This window comes from Lepisma saccharinum, chromosome 3, assembly GCF_977018435.1.
Source record: "Lepisma saccharinum chromosome 3, izLepSacc3.1, whole genome shotgun sequence".
NCBI lineage: Eukaryota > Metazoa > Arthropoda > Insecta > Zygentoma > Lepismatidae > Lepisma > Lepisma saccharinum.
Window position 1 is genome coordinate 71,693,588 of NC_139231.1, and position 12,751 is coordinate 71,706,338.

The following is a 12,751-nucleotide window of genomic DNA, read 5'->3' on the forward strand; positions in this document are numbered from 1 at the left end:
TATAAAGATGCAATTCAGACTCGCTGTGTTTTCTCACTGCAGTATTGAGATGATTCAAATCCGCATACCCTTGATAATTCCCAACACCTTTTTTAGTCTAGAATAATAAACATGTCCAACAGTAAAATGTATTCACCACATGCCAGAGGGCTGCACAACGGCCAGAATCGCTTACTAGGCCCGCCTGGTTGGTCGGGCGGGCGAGTAAAACTATATACCTGGGTTTTGACCCGTCAAGCATCGAAAGCCCACGGGTAACTGGAAGGCCTTGCAAGACGAAGCTCGCTTATCTTCAGCGTACGCTCATTCCAGTTTTGCACCGTCTCCAGATACATGAGTCACGCAGTCACCGTTGCCAACTTTTAGATTCTAAACTGTGCTAGGAGCACTTAAAATGTTCATCACTTTTATCAATTTGAAATTGCAGACATTTATTCCTTGCTAGAAAACATTTGTATCACTCACACCCAGTGGCGGCGATTGGGTTCCAAAACTAGAGGGCCAAAGTGCAAATGTACGGGGGGGGGGGGGGGCAAGGATAATTTAATTTCCCTTGGTACATGAGGTTAGCGTGGTGCAAAAGTAGCAAAAAGTATGGGGGGGGGGCAACTGCACTCTCTCGGCCCCGCCCCTAATTGCTGCCACTGCTGACACCTGTACAGGAGTACGAACCAAGTTTCGCAAAAAGTGCCATCGTAAATACTTTGGAACTTTGTGTGACTGGTGGTTGTTCTACATTATACTTTTTTGGGGGTGCTCCCCTATGGCGCAGTGGTAGTGTCGTCGCCTTGTAATCAAAGGGTACCAGGTTCGATACCCGGTGGAAGCACATGATGGTTCGGATCCCACTTTAAACTATAGGTCCAGTCCCGATTAGCCTTATTGTGCATAAATTGACCAAATAAATGAATCAATCAATCAAACAGATTTTCTCTCTGGTGTAATTTTGCCAATTCAATATCCGAATTAGTTGCTCAAGATCCCCCCCCCCCGAACACTAAGGCACGATGGTCCATAAAATGGAACATGAAATCAGAATTTGCATTATAAAAGGTTTTTGAATATTGTCATCTCTTTGAACAAATCGTCGTTCGCTAGTGTTGTTGCTAGTTATCTTGTTCTCAGACCGCATTGATAGTAATACGATACAAAATATAATTGTTAGCTTGTATTTTCATACGGGTGCAAATAACAGGCAATGCTATTTACACATTTCAACAAACAAACAACGTGAAAATGAAACCGACAGAAGATTTACGATTTCAAGACCAGAAAGGTGACATAAAATGAACAAGACACACAAACTTATTTCAAGACCATCGAAGCAAATTTAGAAAATATGTGGTAGTTGGTTTGACATAATAATGACACTAATTTGAGAAGTTACAAAATCTTAGGTGCAGTGGCTTAGCAACATATCGCGAGGTCCTGGGCGAGATTTGAATGCAAGGCCCCATCGTTCTTTAAGTTTGAAATATCAATGTAAATCGATACACAGTCATCAAGGAAACGTCAGCAAATTATCATATTTATATAATAGCCTACAATAATAATTAATTTCTGACGAAAATTATATTTAATAGTACGCGACAGAGAAATTTACACTTGGCAGAGCTACAGTAACACGCTGCTGGAATTTTCATTAACCAAAGTAGTAGTAATAGTAAGTTTTTTAAGATGTTCTTTAGGCAGTAAGATAACTGAAATATCCTTAAGTGTGCTAAACGTTTTTTTAAAAAAATCAGAAATACAAAGTAAGAATCTTGAAATATAACCTATATATTATTTAATGAGTCGTTCTTTGTTTCCTCATTTCGAAGTTTGTAGGCTGTAAATGTCACAAACCATGGCTTAAGTAGAAAATATGGAAGGACGCACATAAAATGTCAGTGCATGATAGAGCGGGGGGAAGGGAGTGCGCTAAATCACAATCCTGTCTAGGGGCCCAATGTATCTACCTACAAGCTCTTCTACACAATCGGTGTCAACATCAGCAAATCTTAAAACGATAGTCATTTGCACAATAAATGTGAAATGTTTGGTGTAATCAACTGATACAGCTAATTTGACTTTTTTTTAAATTAGCAATTTTGACTTTTTTTTAATTAGCAATTTTGACTTTGTTGCACATAAATTGTACCAGTTAACTTTGAATTTTAGGACTTAGATGATAATAATAACTGTGAATCTCATTTTGTTGTTACGTCTTAATGTTCTTGTAATATTAAATATTTGACGCAGTGGCGTAATAAAATCGTAAAGTACGCGTCCGCAAGAAATAAACTTGGGTCCCTCAAGTACAGTCAGCTTCTTCCAGGAAATTTACGTAATTACTTAGAGTGGCTGGTTGTGCCTGCACTTACATTAATAACTATACAAATCGATTCTCTAACTCTGAATTTTCACATATTACAACATATCTTTCTTTGACATTTATGTATTCAAAAGAAGAAAATACAAATACTTACTTATACCTTCCCCCAAACAGAAGGCGGTACAGGATACAGAGAACACTGGAAGTTAGTGTAGAGCTATCAAGGAGAAGAAACTTTCCTAAAGCACTTGATTTCAGATTTAAGCACATTCTTGAAACATAGAACTTGATCAGGAAAATCGGAAGATAAATCATCTTCGTGTCCGTTACAGAGGGCAATAGCTGCGTCTGAAGTTGTAGGAACGAAGGAAGAACTGCTAATATTATCCATACCTTTCTTGAGTTTAAAATACCAGAAGCATTTAAATGCCCCATACTTTGCTCCGTGGCAGTTTGAGGTACTTTACCATTAACATATTAAAATCGGTTAGACGACACAGAAGAAAAATGGATAAAATTGTCCAAGCAATTTTTGCGTTGATGTTTCACATGAGAAATGAGAATTATTTTGACTTTTTCGGGGCCCCTTAGGCTTAGAGCTCCCGCCCGCCTCTGATTTGACGTATTCATTCAAATTATAACGTTAAACTAGAATATAAAGCCAGTTAAAAGGTCTTAATTTTATTGCCCACAAAAATTAGCATTTTCTATCTTTCTCACTTCCATTTATTACGTTTTTCGTATCAACCTCATAGGATGCGAGGCCCCTATATGCGCGAGGCCCAGGGTGGTCGCCCACTTCGCTTACCCCTTGCTACGCCAATGATTCTACAACCTCAAGGTGCCCGACCCTGTGGCCGAGTGGTTAGCACATCGCGCTGCGACGCCAAGGGTCCCGGGTTCGAATCCCGGTCGGGCTTGGTTGTTTGTGAATGTCCATTCATCAATTTCATCATTTCATCACTCATCCCCATCTTCGCAAATTAGCCAAGAGGCACAAAACGCGAAGTAAAATAAACTAAATCAATCAATCAATCAATCAACCTCAAGGCACCTGCGCCTAGCAGAAATTCAAATATTTCCATGCGTAGCGAAATATAATGGCCGTTGGCAACACTGACAGTAGTGCTCGCCGTCTACCTGCAAGAACTACATCGAGTCTCACGGGTCTTCTTAAGACCCGGGTAATAGAAAAGCCTGGCAGGCATCGATGCCTGTGCACAGCTGTGACGTGAAGCTCGATTGCGCGATGTCGAACACCTGGGCTTGATGTGCGTGTTGCATATTATTGTAGGCGCGCCTCCTCGCAGACGGGTTTTCTCCGGGTCTTGTGCAGGTCTCTGACACATCACACCCGCAAAGCCAGTCTGAAATTTCATAGAGTTCTTTTCGAAAATGTCTCTCAAAACGTTTTCCAGCACCACTTTTTCCTTTAACACATGTTGACATCGTGAGATTCGGACATGGTCGACGATTGTCAATCACTTGTTTCTTCTCTGAATACGAAACCGAAGAAAATGAATTATTTAAATACTTTTGCACAACACTTTCACTATTCTCCATCTTAAAATAATCACATCACTTCACACCACACGTTTAAAAAGTAATGCACAACAATCAAGAGCAAAACAACGCGGGGCGAATGAAAGCCAAAATCGTTGGGAACAAATACAACGCCTTGAGAAGGTAACCATGCTGGTGGGTGGCAGGGTGCGCATGCGCGGTCATCCTATATTTTGGCAGTGGTAAGACGTTGTATTTCCTCTCCAACGCCCTGGCAGTGCAGGACCGATCTGCCTGCCTGACAACCACTGCGCGCTGCGCCGCGTTCGAAAACTACCGGGCGCTCGAGACTGACAATTGAAGAAAAACGCTCAAAAGTACAGATACTTTCTTCTTTATTTCATTTTCCTTTGGCCGTTGACACATGACTTACACACCCAGAGAAATCGCCACTGATTTCACTTTCTAGCCTCTCTGTCTCACTCTATCAATACTGTACTCTTTCTTCCCCTGCTTCTCTACCACGACCTCATCCCGTTCTCTGCCTCCCTCTACCTTTACTTCACTCTTTGTCCTAGATAAAAGCTTTCTAAATAAAATTATATAAGAAAATAATAAAGTGCAGGATATTATTAAGAATTTATTGAGAGGAGTTAAATTTGATTTGGAAAGGAAAGGGGCAGTCAAATACCTATTTATTATAATACACTAAAAATGTCAACATTTTGACATAACAACCATGTAATATTAACTGAAACAACTGACATTATCATAGCAACGAGCAGTCTGGGTAGGTAGTGGGAAAATATACGTTAACCTTGGCTCGTTGAATGGTGGGAACGTTGCCACCTCCGTGTTCCTCATGGGAATCCTGGATTAGATTATCCCACTGCAATCCTTCCTCTTACATCAACCATGGGATAAGCGTTAATTTTGAACATTCCTTTTTCCTAAGTCCGTTTGCTGATGTACGTACTAAATCGAATTCTCTAACCTTAAAGGAGTCGTGCACCTGGGCCCATGAAATTGAAATATGACGTGAATCGAAAATTTTGACTTGGAAAACAACAATTGAAGTAATTGCACGATAATTTTAATTGCGAATTCTGTATACATTTTGTTCACGAATGTGCACAGAGGCTGTGTTCTAAATAACTGACACGAAATATTTGCAAACACTATAGTTGTAGTTGCTACAAAGTTAATTGCTAGTTTTTACGTTCACTTTATGCTCTGATAGGTTCATGAGCGTTGCCAGAAATTTTTCGAAGGGGGTCCTTTATTTAACATACATGTAGAACTGAATAGTAGACAAATAATAATCAAATAATGATTATTATTGTTAAAACTAATAATAATAAAAATTTCGTGTATGTAATATCATTATCACATTCTTGGGTAGACCTTTCTACTCGGTACACCATATGTGTGATTCTTAGTTACTGAAACACAATTATTCTACATTGCTCCTACTTTTACACGGCGTTCAATAACATATTTGGAAGAGTTAATAATAATAATCATAATAAATATAATAAAATAATAATAATCAAACCATGAAATTCTGACCATGTTCCTTAATTTAACACTTACTTTTTCGATCTAACTCATTTAATTCCTTTAGTAATTATCTGGATATGTTACTTATGTGGAATATGTATCTATTATCACCTATAAAAATATTATATCCATGGATAGGCTAATTGGGAAGTGAGAGGGACGAGTGGGACGAGAAAGTGACGTCCCATATACCACCTGTCTTATCAAACATGGCTGGCTCCGGGTATAATTTATTTGAGGCTGGGTGAACCTCCAGAGTCGCTCCATGCAGGGACTGTGTGTGAAACTACGACTTTAGATCACACAGCCCGGAAATCTAACCAACCCGGGTCTCTTATCTGGTAGTCAAGCACTCTACCGAATGGACCACCATGGTTGTAATACTAATTATTTAGTGAAAACCCGGAAAAAGATCACATCTTATGAGCCTAGTCAGAACTGCATAGCTAGTGTGGAAGGAGTTACCATCCATAATTTCCCTAAAACCCTTACATGTCAATGAAGTCAGTTCACTTTAGAATTACTTTAGAATTAGAATCACTGCTTTGTGCACATATGTGTACACCTTTTATATACCTTCATTTTGAAATTAGGATTATTGGTTTATGTAAAGTCGCCAAAAATATTTGTCACCAGGGTTTTCTCTCAAAATACAGCAGAGTGTAATCAATCACCAATCAACATTCGTAATAAAATCTATTAAATTCCCCGGCAGTTACCCAAGGAAAGATAACACCAAGGGATGCTTCTGCGATTGCGAAATGTGCCTCACCTTCAGAAGGTCCACCGCGAATTTCCTGCTGGCTTCCTCCATGCCCTTCCCTGTATCCGGGTCGACTCCCACGTGACCCCAGGCCACGGTCATCAGGAACACGTGGATACCTGCAAGGAACAAGATGGGATTTCCGTTATTTAAGGTTCTGTCAGATTGGAAAGAATATTTTAAAATTGATATGCAAGAATGTCTTGAGATTTTCCAGTACAGATCATTTTAATATTCCTTCATCCGAGTTGAGGAGTAACGTAACGCAAGTAACCAGTGCAGTCTTCTATGACCCCTAGAGCCCCATAAGCAAAACATGCGGGGCCTTAGTGGAAAAAAAAATCGTAGAGAATACTATAACATTCGTTCTAACAGCAGACAGAGAATAGATTCAGTTACCTTAATTAATTAATTTATTTATTTATTTCTTGTTTGGATGGTGAATTTAAGGCATCTCTACTTGAGATTTTACAAATTGATTGCAATAGCTAATTGTTTGCGAAATATATAAAAACTAAAATCATCAAAATACAAAGCAAAGAAAAAAACACACGAAAAATATAATATACACTAAGAAAAGTGAAAAATATACGTAAAACATACGTACCCCCCCTCCCCACACACACACACAGGATACATAACAAAAGTATTCAATATACAGAAGAGAAAATGAGTTTTGTAACAAAAGTTTACAAATAGGGTTTCGTTTTATCGCATTTCCATGTTTTCAGTACTAGTAAGATAGGTCCAGAAGGTGATTTTTTAATTTTGATTTAAATTCGAAAATAGTAACAATTACTCCCATTGAGTAACATGTTAATAGAACATATATTTTATATGTTACTACTAAAACAATTTCCCGATTCTGATCTTAATTATCAACAAACAGCTTGTTGATTACTATTCATGAGTGCATGACGTAATCGGCAACATTCCTAAAATCCTCTTCTTTCCTCTTTGTACTGAGGTACTTTTAAATTTCCTTGTAACGAGGGCTTTCCCTTGAAGCTCCCTATGAAATAAGACTCGTGACTCTTCCAGGAAATCTTGCCCCAAAGCTGCTTTCCTGGGAAAACAAGTACAAGCTGTCCACCACCTTTCCTTCTGAGAACAATCAACAGCCAACCCTTCTTGCACTTCCTAAACTTAGTGGTAGCCTTTGTAGCTCTACCAAGAAGAGAAATCCTCTGGCGCTGTCCCAGCCTTTTTAATCCTAAGGAAGCGAGAGGAGCAATCAGCCGTTTACCACGTAATCTTGCCCCTGCGTTGCCAAAATGCTCGGCGTGACTACCCAATGTCACGTCCCGGGATCGATACCCGGTGGAGGCACATAGTGGTTCGGATCCCACTTTAAACTGTAGGTCCAGTCCCGATTAACCTTACTGTGCATAAAGTGGACTTAAAAAGCCAACTGAATCAATCAAGGCTACGAGCTCTCGTAAAAAGCTGAGTATATATGCAACCATGCATTACATACTCTCAATTACTACAATATAAACAAAATACGTATACAACTTGCCTGCTATAGTGGAACCACGATCAAAACAACCTGCGCAGACCCGCGACTCCTGTGCACCGTACCCCCGCGAGTAGGGGAGGGGGAGAGTGGACCATGCTTCCTTATGGCACGAGGTGGAGGGAAGAAGGGACAGATGCGCGGGGACTTTTCGTCCCAATGTTTTTTTTCCTTGTGGTCGATCTATAGTAGCCAGGTAGACGTCGCATAGTAATATAAATTTGTTCAAGGTAAACTTTTCAATATCATGCCAAAGTCTCGAACAAAACCGAGAGTCTCTGTCTCGTTTTGGTTTTACAGAGGTCCATCTAGCTTTCGGTCTCGTTTCGACAAGCATCGAAGGGTCTGATTTCGTTCTTGTCTAGATTTTTGAAGGCAGTCCTGGTGTCGGCGATGGAAAGGGTGAAGCTACCCTCTTTCTCATTGCAACATGCCGTGAAGATGCGGAGATAGGGCTCCACATGATATTTTCCATTAGGCAACATCGACACATCGAGGTGATGTGATTAGCACTTCTGTCTGGCCGTTTTTACCTCCCAGGTCTCATTTTGTTAGACGCCGGGTACACCTCATAGCTGCTCCATGCAGGGACATGCTGGGAAAGTCCCACCTGAAATCACACACAGGGTCTCCCGCGTTGCATTCCGACTGGACCACAGCGGTTCTTCTTCTTGTCTGTATCACCCGTAAAATGTAGATAAACAATTGATAGGAGACCTAATGGGCAAAGATCGAGCAAGCAGGCAAAGACTGGCGGAGGAATTTTTATCTGTATATGATAACTAGGCGGAGGATCAATAGTCACTCAAAACTCAAGGCACCACAAGTATGTGTGTATGTCTTTCTTTCCAGAAATTGACTGAAATGGATTTTAAACTCAATAGCCTACATATTCTTGAAGGCATTTTAGTGCGCACTGTGGGATCTCTTCAGTAAATACTAACGCCTACACTAGCTGCACCCTTAGCACACAATCTCTGTAATGAATGAGTGGTTAGAGCTTTGCTTTTTCCTTTGGTGGATATATAGACCGAAGTGATGCAATCTGACTATTTTTTGCATATGCATTATTCCTGAACTACTGCACTCTGATTGCCTATTACCAACACGTGCACAATTTCTGAACCATGGGATGGTATAAAGTGATACAATTGACGTACGTGACAAATATTAAAAACAAAAACCTCGAAATCCAACCAGAATGTATAGATATTTAACCGAGCTTTAATAATTTTCCAGAATGTATAGATATTTAACCAAGCTTTAATAATTTTATTATCTTAGTCACTCAAAAATGCAGCATCGAAATAGACACTTATGACTAAAATGGACGAAAATAGGCACTATAAAATCTCAATTATTCTTCTCAGAAAGGTCTGAAACAAATTTTAAACTTAGAAGCCTACAAGGATTGCAACAAAAAAATACATATCAGTGCAATCCTTAGCCCAGTGATGATGAAGTATATGAAAAATAGTGATCGAATTCAAGATTACTGCCCGCTCAGATAGAATAGAATAGAAAAGAATAGTCTTTTCATTTTCTGATGATGATTTTTCTGATGATACATTGCAATGGTGGTAACTTATCTTCTATTAGAATTCGAAGGAATTAATTTTTTTAACTGTTTAAAATAAAGTAAGGTATATTTCTTACAATTAACATTTTTTCCTATCTCTAACTTCCATTAAGAAGTTAATAATCGTATTTTCCTCTGTCACAACGAAATATTTGACTCTGATTTGACTTCTCTCGTGATCTTTAACAATGGTAGAACCATACTTATATCTGATTACGGCTGTTGATGTTACAAGAGAATGTTACTTAGGCGCCAATATATTTTTTTTTAAAAAAGTTCCATCATTCCGAAAAAAAATTAACCATCTAAGCAGTGGTTCTCAACCTTTTTCAGTCCGTAACCCACCTTGAAAAATATTACATTTCATGGGACCCTTAAGCATGGGCGTCGGCAGAATTACTTGTAGGGGTGTGCACCCAGTTTATAATAATATTTTTGCTAACATCGAGTACTTTACTTTACGCTCCTTAAACAAATTACACATACTTCATTCTGTAATCCAAGCAGTCTGGATAGCAAATGTGAAATGATGACAGTTGACACCTCTCGGCAACCGCACACACACACACATGACATTCTACGACCGAAACGAAAACGACAGATATCCGATTCCATTCAGTTAAACATCATAGAGTTGCCGGTAAAACACAATGGTATAGCGCGAATAATAGAAATGTAGAGTTTAGACTACGTACAACACAGGTTGAATTTAAATTGTTAAAACAATATATCTTAGTAATTTAAATGTAATAGGTTTTTAAGACACAGCAAATACATTTTCGAGCCCGACTTCGCGGCCCACCAAACGCCCCCTCGGGACCCAGCAGTGACCCCATAGGTTGAGATACTATGATCTAGAGCTTTAGTTTGTAAGCAACTTAGGTTGGTGCGGGGCCTTTATAGGGCACATAACATTCGCGGGGACTGCAATGAACATTGTTCTGATGAATTTTAAAAATCCGAAATCTCTTTCTCAACCTTAGTGATACGAGGAAACCCCCCACACCCTCCTAAACGTTTTCCCAAGAACAATTTGAAAAACTCCTATGAGCTAAGTAAAAATATCATTCAGGAAACAAAACTCTTTCCAGTTAAAAGCTACCAATATTATAACTAGATATTCAAGCTCATTCATTTGAATTACGGAGAAAACAAATCTTCACTGTTGCTTGTGTTTACATACCTTCTGTCGCCATCCTTAAATGCGTATATAATGGGCAAATAGCATGTGTCTTGTATCGAAAGAAGAAACAAGATATTTCGTTTTGTTGGCAAATAAAAGAGTGTAGTTGAAACTTGCGCAACTGTAAAAGTCGAATTTAGTATAACTTGCTTTCCGAATCTAAAACGCTAACTGTTAGATATTACATTTCAGTTTCTTGAGTTCTTGTTTTATGTAATGGGGACTGGACCTGCAGTTTAAAGTGGAATCCGAACCACTATGTGCCTCCACTGGTTATGCTAAAATTACGTTTAAAATATTATTGTTACTAGGCGGCTTCCCTCCATGTCTTGACCCTCTCCTAGGGACGGCGCTGGTTTCACATTTATAAAGTTCTTGCAACCTAATAACTTCCGCTGCCTTTTGCATTTGTAAATAATTTCTTCCACAAGTTTCGTAACTTTCGCATGAATTAAACAATACAACCACAGATAAGTTAATAAATTAACATCTGTGGACAACCCTGCAGTTATTTGTACGTTCACCAAATGAAGTAACTAGTAGTCTATGTGGAAAATTTCTTCTTAACTTGAAGGGATAAGACAATATATCCACCAAACAAAGCGAAGCGAAGTACACAGTGAGCAGTTGATAGCATGGTCAGTCAGATACAATAGGCATGGTGATGACAATGACGGGTAGGTGGGCAAAGTACGTACACAGGAATAAATGTAAAGCAATTTTTGCGTTAGAAAAAACAAGAAAAATAAAATACAAAGTACCAAATATTCCAACCAAAATTCTGGAGGGGGTCTACGAAGCCACAGTTAAGGCAACACTATTCTATGGCATCGAACTATGGGTCTGGGAGGGAGGGGAAACCGTAAACGTCGTACAGCCTAGATTCCTAAAACAAGGGCTAGGAGTAGGGAGGGGTACGGCAACATGTGGGGCACTTAGGGAAATGGGAAAATTAAGAGAGGAAGTGGATGCCAAAATGAGGAGCATTAAATACTGGGCAAAACTGATCAACATGGAGGGGGGAAATTTGAAGAAACTCTGTGTAAAATCACAGATAAAGGGGGGGGGGTAATGGGAGGCAATGGGTAGCAAAAATAAAGACGGAATTATACAGTATAGGGCTAGGATGGGTGTGGGAAGAGGGAATAGAGGGGAGAATTGATATGCAGATGCTAGGGGCCATACGTGCCAGACTGGAAGATATTACCAAACAGAAAATTTTGGCAGAATGCGACGCAAAAATATCGTTAACATCGGCGAAAATAGTGGATACGGATCGAGAATGGGGAAGGAGGAACTACGTAGATTTGTGTGGGGCAAAAGAAAGGTCAGGATTGGCGTGGTTCAGACTGGGGAGATGGGCACAAGTTAAAACTTAAACGGGAGGACGGGAGCGTAGAATGCCCGTTATGCGGCGAAGACGAGACGAAATTTCACATTCTCCTCCAGTGCAAACAGGGGAGGCAAGACAAAAATATACCAGGGAAATAAATGACGATAACATTGAGAATATAATGACAAGCGTTATTAGGAGGGAGAGACCGAGAGGGGGGGGAGGCGCAAATAAGGAATCTGGGAACTTTCCTACATTACGCCTGGGTAAAGAGAGCAAAGAAGCTCAGTGGGGATAGCGAACATGTGTGAAAGGGGGGGGGAGGGTTACTAAATAGATAAATTAATAAATAAATTTGAGAAAATTTAGGAATCCCTCAGGTAACAGTGAAAGTATAGGGAAAGATTCGAAATGAAATAGTGTTTGTGAACTCCCAAGCACAGTGAAGGTGGAAGCAGACTAAAAGGAGGAAGGGTGTAGGGAAAGTACACGAAAATTTTTCACTTGTATGGTATGTATAGCTGTAAAGGCTCATACTGGAAATAAATTCTATTCTAAAATGAAAGAAAAGGGGACATAAATGAGAGAGCAGGGAGATTATGTCAAGCAAGACTGACACAGGATAGGCAGAAGAAATAATGGAGAGGAGAAAATCCTGAGCAGCAACAGTTCTTTGAGGAGTCGAGACAGGCTCATTGCCAGAGGGAGGGCTAAGGGGAATGAACCCCCCCTGAAATCCTATAAATATCTAATTTAAATAGTGTATAGTGGAAATTAATTTTATAATACTTCCTTGGCAGGATCTTCTGTAATAAGTTGTAATATAGTGAGAAATTCATCTTCAGGGCTTCTAACCTCCCAACGTCTTAGTTTTTTTTAAAATTGCGGCTTCTGATTAAGGATGAGCCCCCCTCCCCTTGGAAATAAAATCCTGCCTACGGACCTGCCAAGTGCTTGTTCAATAGGTGACTGCATCGAGTCCCTTCGACACCTTCTCCTA

At 39.6% G+C, this 12,751-nt stretch overlaps 1 protein-coding gene across 1 annotated transcript in view; it reads right to left on the minus strand.

Annotated features, from left to right (window-relative positions):
- Nucleotides 1–12,751, minus strand: part of LOC145985570 (uncharacterized) — a 67,252-nt gene that overhangs the window by 13,501 nt on the left and 41,000 nt on the right. Inside the window, exon 10 of the mRNA XM_083119640.1 lies at nucleotides 6,150–6,259. Within this exon, the coding sequence (XP_082975766.1) occupies nucleotides 6,150–6,259 (110 nt within the window). The remainder of the gene's footprint in view (nucleotides 1–6,149; nucleotides 6,260–12,751) is intronic.